The 19,833-nt window shown below is 36.6% G+C and overlaps 1 protein-coding gene across 2 annotated transcripts; it reads left to right on the top strand.

Moving 5' to 3' along the window:
• Positions 1-20: 20 nt before the first annotated feature.
• Positions 21-17,982, top strand: LOC582717 (INO80 complex subunit D). 2 transcript variants are annotated; one of them, XM_782659.5, is made up of 10 exons: positions 21-171; positions 2,864-3,101; positions 3,907-4,742; positions 5,494-5,584; positions 6,040-6,273; positions 6,858-6,961; positions 8,469-8,602; positions 8,953-9,079; positions 10,120-10,374; positions 10,895-17,982. In XM_782659.5, exons 2-10 carry the CDS (start codon positions 2,884-2,886, stop codon positions 11,971-11,973), a joined length of 3,078 nt encoding a protein of 1,025 aa, XP_787752.3. In that variant the 5' UTR covers positions 21-171; positions 2,864-2,883; the 3' UTR covers positions 11,974-17,982. The 2 variants fall into 2 exon arrangements, with proteins under 2 accessions (XP_787752.3, XP_011667216.1); XM_011668914.2 differs by lacking the exon at positions 21-171 and adding an exon at positions 279-397.
• Positions 17,983-19,833: the final 1,851 nt, after the last annotated feature.

The following is a 19,833-nucleotide window of genomic DNA, read 5'->3' as shown; positions in this document are numbered from 1 at the left end:
GATTATGATACACAGAGATCGGGACTGTCGTTGTATTGTTAGCAGCTGCTGCGCCCTATATTATGCACTGACGAGCACGCAAACACCGCCGCCATTTTGAAAATTACGTCTTCGCCTAAAATCGTTCAATTTCTAGCCATAAGTTTGCGGTATTTTACCACTTTTGCTTCGGTAAGTCATTGTATTTTTATGGCCCTAGATTATAATTATTGACAAAATTTCAGTGAAAATAGTTCTTTATCATGTTGTTATTTTTTCGTGAAATTATTGCAATATTTCCCCTTCGTCGTGTGAAGGCGGAATTTATGGGATTTCCCCCATTATTCGATGTAATTTTAATGACGAAAACAAGACAGGAATTTTAGTGATCTTATCATGAATTTCAATCCTTAATTTTGTAAGTATTTCTTATGGAATTCTTATCTTGGGCGTGGTCTGTTTGTGTGTTGGTCTGGCTTAACAGCTCATTGAAGTGTGTGTGTGGTTGTGTGCGAATATTGCAGGTATTTTCATCAGGGCTAGGTAGGGCGCGGTGCGTGTGAGTTCGCGTAATCGGTTTCTCCATGATCAGGCTATGCATGCACGTCTGGCACAATCCTGAAAAAAAAATATCACTGGGAACATTTTATTTTTTATTTTTCTATCTATAGACCCTAGTATGTTTTATTTTTGATAGTAAAACTTCAGATTTTTACACAGACTGATATTTTTTAAATGCTCATAATAAGTAGGCATGTGATTTGGCACAAGTTCTGACAATCATGAATTTGTAATTTTAACAATAATGATTAAAACTAAAATCTGAAGTAAAACTAACTAACAAAAATTATTTAGATAAATAATGCAGTGTTAATAATGTTTATAACGCTTAACGTTTTATCAGGATAAAGTTGGGCTGCAATTAAATGCAAGATTAAGAATAATGTTATTATGACGAGCTGCACTGCAGATTACGGAAACGGACCTGTGAGTGCGAGAGCCTCGACCGAAAATGTCTGTGTCTTTTATCTCGTTACCCTCTGATTTGGGAAAGGTCGGCTCCTCTACCCAAATCAGAAACTAACGGACGAAAGAGACAGAAATTTTTGGTCTAGCGAGAGCCATATAGGTCTAGTACAGTCTCTGAAAACTTTATTTAGAATTGGACACATGTTGTGATACAGGTTGTAGACTACATTGTGATGATGAGCATGATTGTGGGGGACTGTCTATATTATTATAACTGTTTAAGCTTCCCACCTTGTTTTCAAACGCTTCATCCTCTAATTCAGAATATGTGTTTTTGTTTATCTAAATTGGTTCTGCCTAATCTCTAGGTTGAGTTGGGGAAAAATATCACAACCGACAAACATCAATAACACTTGCATGTACACAGGGTCTAGACCACTACAATTTCAAGTCACTCTAAATGCTTGTGTGAAATTTGTTCGTCACATTTAAAAGGTCTGTTATGTAATAAATGAATACAAATCTTGATTTTGTGACTGATTACAAAATTATACATGTATAATGTACATTTTACCTCAAATTTAAACCAATGATTATAGAACAATCTTTATTAACGAAAATTTATATAATTTGGGGCAAAACTTAATGATATTCTCAGTCATCTGCTCACTCAGTCACCTCAGAAGTTAAGTTTGTGTTGCATCACATGCATTTGTAACTGTAAGGTGCAGATCGATATACAGCTTATGGGCCAGTGGCCATAATAGGAAGTTCAAACTAGAGTAGAAGTCGCCTAATTGGCAAGCTTAATTGCCTAGTATTAGTAATTCCTTGTTCAGAACTACACATACATGCACATATACAAGTATGAAATAGAATATGTATGATATGCACATTGCAATCTTGTTTATTATTGGAGACCTCAACCAAAATCTAACCTTAAATTTCAATGATAACGTACAGCACAGTATATACCCAGACCTTATGTTTCCGGACTGATTGTCTATCTAGACAGTTGAATTAAAACAGTAATTTTAGGAAGTTTGACTCCAAATTTCATACATATTTTAAGACTTCTGATGGACAATATTATAAAGACAAATATTTATGATGTTAATTGGTAAGTGCCAATTGATGAATACTTTTCAATAAGGCATTATTTTTTACAAGCATCCAGACAAACATCCCCAATGCTACTAGATTAAAAAAATCTCCAATGTTAATAGTGATCTACATATTAAGATGTAAATGTCACTATTAAATTCATCAAAAATGTAAGTCTCAGTAGTGCATGACTAAAACATGTAGGACTCTCTACTTTTGGTAATTTACCACTTGTTTTGAAAGTAACACCAAGCTACTCAATTTTTAAAGTTACGGATCACCTAAAAAATAGATTTGTGTACCGGTATACATGTAGCTAGAATGTATCAAATTAACCTTTGAAAAAACTTTACCTGGCCTTGATAGGTTAACGGTTATCGTATGAAGAAAATACATGATAATAAAGACTGCATACAGAATGTCAGAACCCATGTCCAGTTTGGGCTCTGTGTCTTCTCAACAGGTCTGTTTGACTCAAGAACATGTGTCAGCCTCTCAATTTAATGCAAATGGCCACTGCCGACTACAGTAGCTCCAACCAAAGTGATAAAATACAAGTCTTTAGCCATTTTTTTCCTTCTTTTTCTTTTCTTTCTTTTCTTGTCAGAAAATAAATTTTATTCATTTGATATATTTCATCATGAATGTCAAGTACCGACTTACAGTACTCTGTACAATTGTAATTGTATCGACTTCAGTGACCTGTCTACATGTATCTACTGATCTAAGTTTATGTGAATTATGTATTCTCGTATTTCCCTGATTTTTAGATGGGAAATGACTTAACATACTTTATACTTTCATTTTCCAGCCAATGTTGGCACTCACGTGATGTACGAAGGCAAGCATATTCACTTCTCAGAAGTTGACAACAAGCCACTATGTTCGTACAGTGCCAAGTTGTGCAAGCAGCGGCGCCTCAACGGCTATGCTTTTTGCATTCGCCATGTGTTGGAAGATACATCTGCTCCCTTCAAGCAGTGCGAGTTTGAAGCAAAGTACAATAAACTGCGCTGCACCAATCCCATCCCTGGAGAAGAAAATAGAAAGTAAGTACATGTAAATATAGCTGTGCATTTGGACGATGATCTGACTTCAATACAAGATTAATTTCAGGCATTCCATTCTGAAATATTTTTATATTTTTCATACAGTAACATCTTGTTTTTATCCAGCACACAATGTTGCACTATGTTGCTTAGTCCTTTTAGAACCCTTGCAGACTATTCTAATAAATCCAAATCAGTAGATATATTTTCCAAGACAGTGAACAGCATACCGGTACACAGGTCGTGATCACACCGGGTTTGGCTGGTAATGGAGAAAGGGGGGAGGGGGTAGTATTTTCTATATTATTGATTTATTACACTTTTTGCTTTATGTCTGGTGCTTGTGGTCATCATTAATGAATGATACATGTGTCATATTCGTACAGGTGTCATAATTGTACATGTGCTGTGCAGCCTGTGCTGGGTTGTTTCTTCATGTTATACTTGAAATGCAAATTTTATCTTGGTAAGATCAGTTATCCACAAAGTGTGAACGATTATGAATGAACCTTAATGTTTATGTTATGTTGTGTACTAAACCTGTTTTTCCACTTGTGCAAATGTAAAATGAATTACCTCAATATGGTAAAGGTCTATTTTTGTATCTTGTTTGTAGAATGTACACATACATTTAAAATGATTAATGTTCTTGCTCTACTCCTCAACTGCTATAAGCACTCTATAACTTGTTTTGCAATGCTTTATCAACACATTTGCTTTCTTTCTTCCTGGAGATATTTTTTATTGAGAAATGCTAGGAACTCTAGTAGTGCTTAATTTACTCTCTCTGTTTTGCTATTTTCAGATTTTGTAACAGCCACATGCAGGTCTTGGGACTGGTACCAAAGAGAGGAAAAAAGAGAAAAGGGGACCAATCTCCAGACAGTCGAAATGATTGCAGAAATGACTCATCAAATGCAGGCAGCAAGGGAGGCAGTCAAGAGAGAGAAAAGCACAAAAAGAAATCAAAGGACAAAAAGAAGAAGAAAAAGAAAAAGAAGAAGAAAGAAAAGCATAAGAAAAGGGGGAATAGATCAATTTTAGATGATGTGATGTTTAACTCTAAAGGCAATTTTGAATTGAATGACCTTAGTTTAATGTGCAGAAGTAGGCCACCAGATTTTGCCAGTGCTGTGATTGGTGCTGACAATCTTACAATTCACTCAAACTCAATAGAAAGAGCAATCAAGACGAAATCAAAGAGAAGGAGGGATGGCAGCACGCTACATGAAAGACTTCAGGAGAAGTTGGAGAGGAACAAGCAAAGATTGCGTCAACAGCGAGAAAAAGAAATTCTTGCCAAATCTATGCAGCACACACAATTCACCAATGCTGCTTCCCTGGAACACACTAACAATCTACTTGATAGTGGAGTAGCACAGTACAAAAATTCTTCATACCTCGATTCCCAGAAATTCCTTCCCCTCATACCTCCATTGGTTGAGGGTAAAGGACGAGTCCCAAACCTTCCATGGCCCCAGATGCCCCAGCATATTTCCTCGCCAAGGGAGGCATTTGTGAAGCTTCAACGGAAGCACCCAAGAGATCTCTTTGCTCGCAAGTTAGACTCAAAAGCAGTTGACCTGCTAAGAGAACGTCTTCAGCTTGATGAAGATGAGAGGACTGATATATTTCCCTTAGGTTTGTGGCATTTAATTCCTTTGAACTTTAAGAGAATACTAGCTTGTGAACAAATGAATAATTAAAAAAGCAGTTTAATGAAACAAAAATCAAGAGACACAAGTTTGTTAAAGTTTGAAAGAAGCTGAATAAATAAGAGAAAGGTGTGGAATGTTTGTTAACCCAGACCTCTATACTAATGCTAATCTCAAATTACCAAAATGTTCATTTATCTCCAATGTGACTTTTCACTTTCTGCAATAAAGAAAGAGCCTCCATGTCAATAAGATGTGGAAAAATTTGTGTGTAGGACATAATGGAGATCGGTCTCACATTACATCTCTTTGACATTTATACCAAAACACAAATCTGTAATTCCAATATATCTAGTGATATATCTATTTTATTCAGTATGATTCTAATATTCACCAATTAGCTTCTCTGCTTTCTATCATAGCAATTTGCTGTCAAGGTTTTAATTTCTCTTTAATATTTCTGGGCAGTTCTAAGAAATATCATGAAAAATATAAAGTAGACTTATTCAATCTGTTACTGCTGTAAATGTATCATTTGCATCTTATACTGTTTGCTCATTTAACATGAAATTCTCAAACCTCATGTAAAAGGATAACTTTAACTCGACAGATCCAATCTTCTGCTGTGAAAACTTAAATTACAGTTTCCTATGTACAACATGTACATGTATAAGCTCACAATATTGTCTAGATTGATATAGATCTTTCTTTCTTTCCCTGACATTCTGTTATTGCAGGTTTAGACTTTTCAGACACAGATGATGAAGAGAGTGAGGAGGTTACAGACAGAAGGTGTAGAAATACATGTAAAGAACAATATAGTGTAAGGTAAGTAATTTCTTCCTTGTCTTCTGTTCTCAAGACATGCCAACCTATGGTACAGGTGTCTATTATTCAATTTACTTATATGTATTGTAAATCTTTGCCTTGGAAGTCTTTCGAAAATTGTGGTATAAGTTTGAAAATATTTGTAGTTTGTAAGAAATTTGAGGTAACAAAAAAGGTGCATTATATTTCCAAAGAAATAGAAACACTTAAAATATTGGGGCACTAAAAGAAAATATGGTCCTTTGCACGCTCGGGATGCTATTTCCAAAAAATTGTTCAGTCATCACATGAATCATACAGGCATGTGACACAGATTTTAAATATCTAGTTTATGGTATTTGTTGACATTCTTTCATTAAATACTGATACAAACTCATACATCTCGGAGAGAAAGTGTTTCTAAAGAGAATAAAACATAAAAAAGCAATTACAATAATTGATTGTATGTATTTCAGTCACATATCCAGTACTGATGAAACCAATAGCTCATTGAGCCGGCACAGCAGATTGAAGCAGCTGAAAAATCACCTCCAGCGAGATAGAAGGAAGCTAGAACTTGGTATACAATGTGATGAGCATGAGCAGAGAGACATGAGATGTTCTAGTAAACTCCTAGCTGATGCTGCCAGAGACCATCCCTTTGGAACAGCTGTATCTATACTCAGGGTTCAAGAAGAGACATTACAAAGGTACGCTCAACATAGTGTTGTAAGAAATGTGGAGGTATTGTGCAATAATCTTCTGTTTCTCTCTAATTTTTTATTTAGTATCCATGATTATTTTTAGCTATGAGCAAAATTAATGTGAGTTATCTGGGCTATTTTGGATGTATACTTGTTCTAGTGTTTACAAAAAGTCTTACATCAATAGGCAAATTGTGTGATAGTTGAAATTCCAAAGAGACTTCATATGATTTCATCCTCCAAATTTGATTGTTTTTAGCAGTATTGTCTCTATCAAATAAATTGTGTTTGTAGTTAATATGGTAGCTGTTTAAATGACCTGCATTTACTTTGATAAAATATGATTCTATATGATTTCAATCTGAATATGGTCCTCCTAGATACTAGTTTCACGATGTCATAGGTCGAATATTTCTAGACATGCTTAGATATCAACAAATATTGTTGTTCTTGGTGTTGATTATTCTACTAGATTTGTAAATGTAGAAAATGATTGAGATTCACCTCAGACTTACTTGTCTTGTTACATCATTATTATTTCATAAGATGATATTGATCAAGAATTGACTGAGTTTCTAATATTGTTGTAGGCCCAAGCCTCAGGCCCCTCCAGAGAGGATCTGCTGCAGTAAAGAGGAAAATGATGATCCTTGCCAAGAGGAGGCTATGCCATACAGCAAGCACTGCTTCAGACGTATCCTTTTATTCTGCTATTCTTTATTCAAAGAGTTATGTTTTGACATATAACTCCATGTGAGCCAAAATGTTTAAGAGCTGATCCCTCTTTTTAATACACTGGGGTTTTGTCGTTGTTGTTGTTTGTGTTTTTTTTTTTTTTGTTTTTTTTTTTTTGGGGGGGGGGGGGGTTCCCAATCCTTCATTATCTTGAGATTTATCAACATACATAGAAGCCTATCTCTGAATTGCTCATGACAATTTCATCTTTTTGGTACCGTAATTAACGTTGTATTAACCGCACTTTTTTGCCACCGAAAAAAATTCCAAGTCGGGGTGCGTCTTATACACAGGTACAAAAAAAAAAAAAAAATATAAAGTTTTGATTTATGCCCCTCCACCTGGCGCTATGCCTGGCAAAGTCTCCCAGCTCAGTAATCGGTGTTGACTCACCACTCGAAAACTAGAACAACACTCAAATTTGTCTGTCATCTTGGTTTGAAAGTAATCTTTCTGATAGATCTCAATATGTAGTTTATAATAATAATTCCTCCAATTTTTCTTCTATTACACAAAACACGTACCACAAGGTTCTATCCTAGGTCCTCTACTGTTTTTTAATTTACATTAATGATCTTACACATTCAACAGCACTTCGCAGTTAAATAAAAGGCCTTCATGCGTGGGTTTTAACACGGATCTGGCTTGCTGCCGACAGAGTCGCCCAAATTTGTTTTCTTTTTTTTTCTTTCTTTTTGAGGGCGAAAAAGAGGGGTGCGGTTAATACACGAGGGCGGTTTATACAACGTTAATTACGATATTCACAATTTGTTAAATGTGCCACAACATGAAATATATACCATAGCTGTGATGAATGCATCTTAGAGATCATTGCTAGATGTGTTAGTTGTCGAAAATGAAGGCATTTCCAGAGCAAAGTTTTGGGAGCTCTCGTTCTACCCCCCATAGGTGAATCTGAAATCAGAACATAAAAAACTCTTCTTCTTTTTACCCAGTTTACTTTTATCAACAGTGTGCATTACCTTCTAAAGCATAGAGCTTAAAGAGAAGGTTGAGTTCTGGGAAGAGGTGAAAAATAATTTATGAACTTTATCATTCTTATTATGCAAGTGTGGAAGAACATCGGATAAGACATGTTCCCTGAAAAGCATGGCTCTTCAAATGCCTTCATATTCTAAATATGTCATGTTCATCGTAAAACTCGGGGGGGGGGGGGGGTAGGTTTTTTACGCCACGTGTTCGTGTAGTCCCATATACATCTTTCTGTGTACAGTGTTTGTAACTTTACCAAGACTTGGCCAAATCTCTTATCATTTTGATGATTTCAGAACCTTGCAATACACACAAATTATTATATGCTAGATGATCAACCTTTTCTGGTCGATTCCACACCGTTTCTTTCACAATGCAATCGCATGACCAGAACTCAACTTCATCTTTAAGCAGGAAGTACAAGTTTAAAAAATCAAGTGAGATATAATCCTTAATAGTAAACTAATATACAGACGTACTTGAAGATGAAGATCAAGTATTGTTCTACCAGTGTGGTGCTGAATTCCCAGGAGGATTCCGCTGTATTGAGCCAAGTTTTGACATGCTTAATGAGCAGCCTCTATGCCAGGAACATGCCAAGAGAGTGGTAAGAATATTATATGTATTTTATAAAATGATAGATTTTGTCTCTAAATACCGTATCTTTATAAGTGTTGTAGAATAACACTATGCCTATGGAAACTCGCTGAGAATGACTTATATGTAGGTTTCCATTTGACAATTCAATAACCTCAGACTTTGCCAGATGCCAGGGAAAAGCCAACTTACAAATATGGCAATAATGAAAACTTATAATTATCAATTTTCAAAAAGCATTACTTTATCACATGAAAAATCGGTAGGTAAATACTAATACTACATTGAAACATCCTTCTTGCTGTGTTTGATTGTTCTTGAGTTTCTAATCAATTTCTTAAAACCATTTCAACTTTGAAGCGAATGGAACCAAAGTCAAAGAGACCAAGAAAGAAGACCAAGCCTTCAGCTCTAACCAGGCCTTTCAAGAAGAAAAAGAAGAACCAGCGCAGGAAGTACCGACCACAGAAACCAATACCTCCACTTGGTAAGAGATTCCTTTTGTATGCTTTCTTAGACCTATCATGTCAGAATTTGAACTAAATTCTTTTTAAATTGGAGAATTTACCTGTTGTTCCAGCCACTAGTTCTAGAAAAAGCTCTTTTTTTTCCTTAGGGCTTATTTTGAAGTGGATATTCAAAGGGTAAAAATTGTAATATATCCCATTATAACCTCAATCTCCAATGCTTTATTTCCAAAATTGTATGCAAGAATATTCTTGTATTCATGGACCAACTACTAAACAGGATCCTTTCAAATATATGAGCCATCTTATAATCAAACCAAAATAAATTTAATTATAAAAGAAGCAATGCCAACTTGACAACAGTTGTTGATATGTCAGTGCATCATTAACTTCTTAAAAATGCATGAGGTTCTGCAACACAATGCCTTTCAATAGAAAGTGGTTAAGTCAATCAATTTGCCTAGGATATAACAATTCTACTGAGAAGACTGCTACAATCCATGATGCTGAAGCCAACTTGACTTCAGACTGATTTTTTTTCGTCTTCAAAATCCAGCTGTCATTATATATATTTTTAAAATACAAATATTGGTCTGCTGTGACATTGGTGTTCAAGTTCATACCATTCTTGAGCGAGAAGAGTACAATTTTGACTGTCAAGTTTTGCACGTCATGTCTCACGAGACCCATGATCTGTAGATATTTGATTACAACCCTGAAAGCAATTAAAATATGGAGGCGGGATAGCTCAGTTGGTAGAGCAGTGGCCTCGTAATCCGGTGACCCGAGTACGAAACAAGTCGATGCACTAGTGCCCTTTGGTAAGGCATTAATCCTCATTACCAGGTCCCTCGGAGAGGACCTAAAGCCGTCGGCCATCTGGTTGCTTACTAACAAGCATTAATTCTTTCTTAGCAGTCCGGTAAAATAACCACCACCACTAGTAAATGTTTCCTTGTTACTAAAGGGTATGGTAGTGGGAGGCCATGCCATTACAAGTGTAGCTGATAACCCCATAGTGTATGTAAAATAATTTGCATCTTCCCTGCTTTCTCTTCAGAACCTCTGCAAAACTACCAGCTACCCATCAGCAGCACCCCTGTGATCCCTGTGGCTACTCCTCATCCCCCACCTCACACCCCTGCATTCAGGAGCATTGGTGCCCATGATCTCCCTGTCCATCTGATGGACATGTCTGCTCTGGAAGAAGTCATGAATGCAGAGGCAGTGGAGTCACCTCCTGAAGACCTCAACTCAGACGCAGAGGAGGAAGCTCTTTCAAGCGTTCTACAAAACCTGAATGACATCTTTGAAGGTAATCATGATACTAGAATATAATAGGAAAAAACGGGAGAAAAAAGACAACAACTAGATTGTGAAGCAGCATAGACTTATACATCCTCGGATATCAAAAACTATTGAGGTTTTCCTGGGCTTTGGTGCAGGATATGTAACCAAGTCATATTTTTAACTAGATACCAGAGGAAAAGATTCTTTTCTCCACCAAAGATTCATTGCAAACAGTATTTGGAAGAAAGAAAATCCTTGTGAGCTAATGTGACTCTGTAGCCAGGAAATTTGCTAATCTTTTGACACCAAATTTACCTTTGAGATAGAGAAAGGAAATTTCATGGGCTTATTGATAAAATGCTGTATCTTTGTGGCTGAAAACTGGGAGGGTACATGAACCTACCCCCTCTCATAACTTCCTTGATTCTTGTATGTCAAAAAAAGAACAAAACAAACAAGATTTAGGTTCATAAAAAAAGTCAAATTTGTCTTGCTAGTGAAAGTAAACATATATTTAATCCTTTTCCGTTTGTGAACCATTTCAGGAAGGAATGGTGATTTCCTGCCTACAAGGGAGGAGGCAGAAGCCTTGGAGCGTGCATTCTTTCAAGCATCAGAGGATGTCAATGATGCTAAGCTTTCTCTGGAGCAGCTCTTTAACGACGGAGAAGAAAATAGCAACTCGCTGCCAGGAGATGTGACTGAGGCTGCCATCAGCCAGGATAGTTCAGATGGACTCCCCAGCGATCTTCAATCTGCAGCAAATAGACTTATAGCTGATACCATGAGACAGAACTCGAATGATGGTTCTAATCATAATGCAATCAAGCCACCGTCCTCTAATCTCACCAATGCAGTGCCTTTGAGTAATATGTCTGCCACAGCACAATCTGGCCAGGCCTTCACCCTACCTAGCACTCTGGCAGGCCATGGGGTGTTTACGAACAGTGTTGCTCAATTCAATGGTCCTGTAATCCCTCAGACACAATCTCTGCTGACACAGAACACCCTCAGCACCACAGCTGCAACGACAGAAAACCATCATGATTCCTTGCGTCACACTGTCCTCAATGGAGTCATAAGTGGCAATCGTGCAATGGTGCCCTCGTTCCCTATCTCTCAACCTATGTTGTCTCCGCATGGAGGACAGCAGGTGCCTCACCCTATGATGTCACCTCAGAGTCCACAAATCATCACAACCACCTTGCCACAAGCTAGCCCTAATGCTTCATCTGGAATGAGCCCAAGTGCATCAGCGCCAACCCCTTCTCAGGCTGCTCATCAGGCAGCCCTACCCAGTTTCCGGCAAACATGGAGTAGTGTTTCCAACATTCAGAATGCCTTGCGCCGTACCAATTCAAACAGTGTACCAGCTGTGAACGGCATCAACTCTAATGGCGGACTCCCTTACAACGTGCATACGAGTCAGTCAATGGGTTCCCAGAAGTTGCCAAGTTTTAACTCTGTGGTAGCAGGAATTACCCAGAACCATATTCCACAGCAGCAAAGTGGATTCGCACCTGGTCTGCCTTCACCTCAACCTACTAGTGGGATTCCTACCCCTCCCTACACTGCACCCAATATCAAAAACATACCTCCTATCATCAAACAACAAGGAACGTGACATATCAAGCCGCTCGTGGCTCATAAAATATTACCAATTTATGTCGAGAGTATTCAATTTTTTTAGTTTGACAATGTTTTGTATATTTGTTTATGTTGAGATTCATATGTACATTTGGAATATTTACACCCTAAATTCTTTCTCAGAAGCCATTTTGAATAGATTAGCCATGCTTTAATATTTCTTATTTTTGTCAAGAATGACAGGTTCAGATGTGGCGTTACTGTGCCTCATTAAGTAAATTACTTTTGATAGTGGGGAGTTACTTTTAGAGCTGTTATACAGAAAGGAGCCCAGAGAATCAAACAATAACTGAAACCATGATTTTTAAAAAGGTGAATAATTTGGAGACAGTTATACTTTATGCAGATTGAAATACAAAGGTGCCATTTTGATGATTCAAGCATTGAGAGCCAGCTGAGCATTCATTCTCATCAAAGTATAGTTTGTTGAGCACTTATATAAATATATCAGGCAGTGATTCTATCGGTGCTCCATAGAGAGCCATATTTTAATTAGCACCATTGTATATTTTTTCAATCTGTGAGATCACTATGGTACATATGATTTATCTTCATATTAACTTATTCATGGTTGCTGTATAACAGCTCTCAAAGTTAGCAACAATCAGTTGGCCTTCAACAAGGAATTAAGGATGAACTACATGTAGTTTTAGGAACATGATACAACCCTTACTCTGCACTCTGTAAGTCTCTGTGTCACCTTGTTTACCTGTTTTTATGTCGTGTATTTCTGTGCATGTATTCTTTTACAAACATTTGCACATAGCTTGATCTGCTTCTCTGTGTACCTGGTACTTTCTTTACATGTTTGAAAAGGATGCATTTTTCATGGTGTTGAAAGTTATTTCAACAAGGAAATGTGTTTTGTCTGTCTGTGGGACCAAATGAGAAGACATGCCAGTTTTTTGAATTATTTCAAACATTATTTCTAAGGGAATTGCTTGAACTGCAATTTGTGTCAAATTTATCTACAAGTTTCATACCTGTTGAATTTATTACTTTTATTTTTTGCACTTGATGTACAGTGTAGGGATGAGTTAATCTTTTCTGTCTTTCTTTCTTCTTTCTCTTCTGCCCCAATGGAATTACACCCTGGAAAGGTATTTCAGACTAGGTTTTCTCTTATGAAATGGCTATCAAGAATTAACTGATTTGCCCCCATCAAAAGTGGTCTGTATTAGCTTTATTCCTCAATATTTCAGTTTCTCCAAATTCAACCTTCACTGTTTCTTCTACCTTGCAGTTTTTCAATTTTGAGCCACAAGAGTGTTAACTCACATGCTTTTAACACAGAGATAATGCACTTCTGGATCTGAACTGATGATTTTTTAAATAGAAGAACCTAAGGCATGTTTAGAATTGTACTCATTTATTTTTCACACACTGTCACACAGAATTTTTAGTCCCAATAAATAAGGTATATGAACCAGGACACTTTTTTCCCCACCATTGCTTGCTGCATTGGAGTACTTAACGTATCCGGCTTGCGCTTGTACTTGTAGATACCTTGTGGCTTCCAGCCAGTCTAAACAGCTACGAATGATCCACATTGATCGCAAAGCCTCCAATCAATCGCAAACTTACAAAGTCGTATCTCTTTAGTATAGGGTTGCGATTGATTTGAAGCGATGGCAACTGTTTGTTGTAGGTTGTTGGAAGATGATCCCTTCCATTGGCTGATGATGTCATTACACTCTCTGTCAAGGGTACAACAACTGGAAGGTGTTCTTCTGTTTCTACATAATCTGGAAGCAGTGTAAAAGTAATGCATATGTTGTTAGAAATAATGTATGTGGAGTTTATTGTAATCTTTGTATAATTTTGTCTTAGAGTAGCATAGTTTTCTTGATAAATGTGTAATCGAGGTTTTACCTTTCCAGGATCCACTGAAGTTGTATTTATGACAGATGAACATATTCTGGTACCATACCATTTGCATAATATGAAAGCCACACACCTTCACAGAAATAGTCAATTTTTGTTTCATGTGTAACAGAACTCTATTTAGATAATTGCATGTGAGCGTACAGTGTATTTCACGATTGATACTGCTGTCATATTTCAACAATATGCTGGACCAAATTTATGTAAATTATTTTTATACAAATCTATTTTTATGTAGCAGCAATATAGTGTGGTTGCTGCATGTTGCATTCAACTTGTGTTTACTGTGTGCATCTGAGCAAAGGGTTGGCTTTAGAGTATAGATATGAAATAGGGCTAGCTTGGTTTCATCTCAAAGTTTATATATTGTAATTTGGCACCTGTCTTGGTTAAAATGTAATGACACCAATTTTCTTACATATCTGTTAATTTGTTTATTATTAGTAAATTGTATGCACTATTTGGCTGCCAAAGGATGGATGTAGACAAGAAATGGAATTTGTCGCTCAGTTTCCTACAAAGAAAGGACAAAAAAGACATTAATATTAACAAGACAAAATTACCATTTGATAGAAGAAATACTGTAATTCTGTTCTTAATCATCATTCATGATTTTCTGAAGTGTTTTTGTAATATACGGAATGCAATTACACCTATTCATCTCCTAAATCTAGGCAAGCTGGCTGTTCAAATTATTTAGTTCATGAATATGATTTATTTCCTAGATTTTCAAGGTATTCAAATTTTGTTACTGTAGAAGCATCTTTACAATACAGAAAATAATGCAGTACAGATGGTCCTAATGTGGTATATTTTTGTCTTTTTTGGGGGGGGGGGGATGATCTTTATAAATCTCTTTTTCTGTTGATTTTAGCACTTTAGTGTGTGTGTGTAATCTAGTAGATTCTAGGCTGCATATTTAATTTGTTCTGCTTGTACTCACCTTCCAAAGCCATCTCAATCATTCATCAAGTTCACATTGTGTAAACATTTTCTCAGGTAAAATGGCTTTCCGCCATACTTTTGATGAATTTGATTAAATTTCTAAGATCTTATCACAATTTGGCACATGTGATCAACTACTATTGCAGTCTCATTCTAATCATATGCTTTATGTTTGTATGAAAAAGGTATTGTTACATGTTTACAAAGCTATATGGGAAGGGGGTGTAAACTTCAGACGTGGGTTTACAGCATACTTATATCTTTGAAGTTAATGTTTTATATTGATAACTTTGTCAGAATCAATTTCCATTATTGAATGAAGCAATTATATCTCAAAGTGCTGGCATATTTAGGGGCATACTTTGGTCTGAAGAAAAAAAATATATATTACTGAATACTTTGATTATATTCTCAAAGTCTAACCTTTAGTGAGACTTAGTGAGACAAACGATTTTTAAAGAAAGGATAGCGAGGAGAAATGTTTTTGATGTGCATTGTTTACTATTCCTTCTGTTCTAATTTTTGTTTTGATGTCTTCAAAAGAATGTCATACCATTGCTCTCTTACCAGCCTGCATACCTTTGATATTAAGCCAATAAAAATTAAAAACAAATGTATTTTTCTCTTGTTTCTATAGAGTAATAAAGCAAATTGTATTTTTCCACAAAAAGACTTAACAAATAGAGTTACGCCCCCACACTCTTTTTGCTGTTGTTGATTACTTTACAATCTTATCTGATACATTAAGACCTGTCAAAAGAAATTTATGACATTGTGTGAAATGTAGATCAACCATTGTACTTGCCCATTTTATATTAGTGAAAAAGGCTGTAGAAGAATATGCTGAAAGTGTTGTTTCTCTCACTTAGAATTAGGTACAGCAAGTGGCCAACACACAATTCAGATTTCTTTGTTTGGAGGGGGGATGTGATTGAACATTCTTAAGAACATTTGCATAAAATATCAACTGTTGCAATTATTGTTTCTACTGTTAAATACCTTATGCCATATCATATACACACAGAGATTTCTTGAAAAAATGTCGCCTTTAACAATTGCTTATTGAATTTTTTATCACAACTTCATTCATATAACTATTTTTTGTTACGTCACATTTTTAATTTGCCAATATTAATATTTTCTCATATTTTGACAGTTCAAAATATATTTGAAAGTGCAAGAAACTTGGGCATATCAATGCATGTATGCTTTTAAATCATATATTTTGATATTAAAAAAACGTCGACAAATTCTAGCTCGCAGTCACATATTTTTTCTTCACAAGTTTTGTTCTAAACAAAATTATGTGCTGGTGACTGGTGTATCATATTACTACATGTATGTTTGAATGGTACTGCACTGCAAAGTCTGCCACATTGGTGTAGTGTGTTTTATTGAGCTTTACAGTTCCACTGTAGTTACGAAGATGACTTTTGAAATCTATCTGTTAAAGAAGAGTATGCTTTGCACCTTGTTAGGTTTCATTCAGTGTTTGTCTCCTACAATACACACTCATTATAACTGATAGCATGGAATGAAGATTAGAAAAATGTTCACATCGTGGTATTGGCCAGAAATTTTGTTTACAATAATTTCCACTGTATAACCCTAAACCTTCTGCAAAATTAAATAAATAACTCGTGGAATATCCTTCATTGAGATCTGCGAACAAACATTCTATAAAATATGCCTAACGGAAAAGCCAGCTGTATTTCCAAACTTTTTTCCAATAACTTATTAATAGGTTTCAACATTTTGAACATGAAATTATTATTATTTTTGAGGCTTTGGAATTTTTGGAATGTCCATGAAAACAGACATACTTTATTCCACTACTCACTTAATAGGTATATCATCAAGAGTTGTATAATTTACTAGTCTGAATTTAGCACGACATACACCAGTGCTATTATTAGTAGTACATGTACCTCTCAACCAAATTTCTAGACTTTTTTCCTTCTTCAAAGTTTGTTGCACTATATTGTGCATTGTAAATGTATCATGCAATCTGGGTAGAGAGAATATAGAACTAAGATTGAACAGTTGTGGAGTAAATGTATAAAGATGCTGTGGAGACAATCAAAATGATTAGTTATTATTCCTTATGTAAAGGAGTAAAACATAGTACTATGCAACCATGTTAATGTGTAAATGTATACATTTTCCACAGTTTCATCTATATATTTTTGCTTTCAAAATATGGTAAATATTTCAATTCAGTCATCAATCTCAGATGTGTTGTTCATGTTGCTATTTTTGAGAAAATCTCTTTTAACCACAACCACAGGTCTTTTTAGTTTTTATTTGGGTAATAAGCTGACTGTCTTCTGTCTAGAAGTGGCTGATTGTAGGAAAAAGTTAAACATTTTTTGTGTGATAGCACCTAATAAGAAAAGATTGTTGGGTAGATTTGAACTCGAGGCATCATGCTCTGCATGCATGGAGTGAACTTTAGACGTCTTTGTATGACATGTACTGGCCAAGTAAAAACCGTCGGCCAATGAAACCAACTGAGAGCCAGAAGGATATTTAAGCTTTTACTTAGAGTTAATAATGCCTTTCTGACTCTTAATAAAAAGAAATATTCATTAATGCACTCATTTTAGTTCAATTCTTTTCACCACAATGTATTCAATGAATTGACAGAAATCATGTTAATGGCCAGATAAACAAAATAACAGGGATCATCAATTTTGATTCCTGTTCCACTTCTGGACAATCAAGAGCTATAGATTGTAACAGTGGTGTATCACATGAATACTATAGAATACATGCGTGTAGGCCTATATGCAGTATAAAGAACCATTTTCTATTGTAAAATGAGAGATTTTCAAAAGGGTAGAAATGTTTCAGGTAGCCTTTTGGTCAAAGGAAACTCATGAACGCCAAGTCTATTGCAGTCTGCATGTGTTCATGAATCTTTATTCGCTGTGTAAGGAATGTACTTGTTTATTGAAATGGATATATATGTGTGTAATTGATGTCTTGTTTACTTTTTGTAATATATGTAATTGAGAATTAGGAATTGCAGCACTGTCTGCATCCTGTGTATTGTGGTATATTTTCTACAAGAGAGAGAGAAACACTATTTTGCCACAAAGAGGATGGAAAATATTGTCAACATTAAATCTGTTTATGGCAGGTGTAAGAAATCAAATAACCGCATTTTTGTGTCTTTGTTCTATATTTTAGTTCAGTGGATATTCTGATATGTGTTTATAAGCTGCTGTAATGAAAGCAATTATAGGTATGTCATGTTCAAAATTCTTTTTGGCTTCTGAGTCAATTATGCTAGGTCATGTTTTTTTTTTTCTTTCTCTTTTTCCTTGGTAGAATTACCTCACTAAATTCATGCAGGCCTAAATGTTTTCTATTTATTATTTGGGTATAGCTAGGGGCATGCAATATAGCTAGAGCCATGCACCTCGACCATTTAATTGATTTTTATCTCAAGGCAATGCTATGGAAACGTGGAGCAAAACAAGTAAACTATCGTTTTCATTCATTATATCGTTCAACAACATCTATAACTTATAAGGAAATATATATATCAACAGGAGTAGCGAACATGTCTAGGATTTCGTCCAATAATACAACGACACGCTCACTACGATAAACGCCGCACGTAGTGTAGGTTTGTAGACAACTCGTCCGCATAAAATTCTACTGTTTAAATAGTAAGCTCTCGATCTCGTAGGCTCTCACTCTCGATCTCACCAACAAAGCTGCTTGTTAAAAAAATGAAATAGCACTCAAAGTCTCAAATTGAGAGTCTCAAATTTACAAACATATACAATCGGAACGTTTTTCAAAGTGGAGTATTAACGATCAGGTAGATCGTAAATTGGCTTGGGGTCCAGGGCCTGAGCCTCGGCAGGGGCTCACGGTTTTTAGGCTTCAAATTACGGTCAGATAAGCATATTTAGATACCTTATTTGTGACGCTGGCAGGTCACTAATTGGCGGAGAGTCCAAGGAGCACAGCCCCCGGAAGCTCAGAGGTTTTTATATTTAACTACGATCAGATGAGCATCCAGTGCCCCGCCTTAGGGCCCTTGGTGCGGTCCAAGGGGCAGAGCCCCCGTAAGTTCAGGGATTTTAGGTATTTAATTACGGTCAGATGAGCATCCAGGGATCCGCCTTAGGGCCCTTGGTGGGGTCCAGGGGGCAGAGCCCTCGGAACCTCAGAGGTTTTTATATTTAACTACGATCAGATGAGCATCCAGGGGCCCGCCTTATAGGGCCCTTGGTGGGGTCCAGGGGGCAGAGCCCCCGTAAGTTCAGGGATTTTAGGTATTTAATTTCGGTCAGATGAGCATCCAGGGACCCGCCTTAGGGCCCTTAGTGGGGTCCAGGGGCAGAGCCCCCAGAAGCTCAGGGATTTTAGGTATTAAGTGCCCCAGAAGCTCGGTTTTTTTTAGGTATTATGGTCAGATAAGCATCCAGGGCCTTAGGGCCCTTGGTGGAGTCCGGGGGCGGAGCCCCGTAAGCTCTGGGGTTTCAAGTTTTAATCACGGTCAGATGAGCATATTTTGATACCTCATTTGTGATATTGGCAGGTCACTTAATTTTTCTCTCTCTGTTTCTTTCTTTCTCTCTGTAACATACTTTTTCGAAAAGTGAGAGGGGTCGAGCCCCCCAGCCCAGCGGTTTTGCAGACCATGACATAAAGGCTGCTAAATAAGCATATTTTACGCCCGACTGTACATTTGGGAATTTCTGATTGTTGAACAAACGTATAAAAAGGTATGACTTACAAAAAAAAATGAGAAAAAATACTGGAAATTCATGTCATTTCAGCAACATTTGTAAATCACTGGTATCGAATAAGAAATACCCCCCCCCCCCCCCCCCCCCATCAGTACGCAAGCGTTCAGGGGCTCATGTCTTCTCAGGCGCGGATCCAGGATTTCTTAGGGGGGGGGGCCCAAATTTCAAATTATGCGAGCCAAATATTGGTACGTAATGGTGACCAACAGTGACGTAATGCGGGGGGGGGGTCGGTGCAA

This window comes from Strongylocentrotus purpuratus, unplaced genomic scaffold (genome assembly GCF_000002235.5).
Source record: "Strongylocentrotus purpuratus isolate Spur 01 unplaced genomic scaffold, Spur_5.0 spur5_scaffold_6, whole genome shotgun sequence".
Classification (NCBI taxonomy): domain Eukaryota; kingdom Metazoa; phylum Echinodermata; class Echinoidea; order Camarodonta; family Strongylocentrotidae; genus Strongylocentrotus; species Strongylocentrotus purpuratus.
Note: the sequence above shows the minus strand (reverse complement) of the source record. Positions and strands in the feature narration are given on the sequence as shown.

Coding starts and splice junctions, on each gene's coding strand:
- LOC582717 (XM_782659.5), top strand. CDS start 2,884: ATGTACGAAGGCAAGCATATTCACTTCTCAGAAGTTGACAACAAGCCA. Junction 4,743..5,493: donor GACTGATATATTTCCCTTAG/GTTTGTGGCATT, acceptor CTGTTATTGCAG/GTTTAGACTTTTCAGACACA. Junction 5,585..6,039: donor AAAGAACAATATAGTGTAAG/GTAAGTAATTTC, acceptor TATGTATTTCAG/TCACATATCCAGTACTGATG.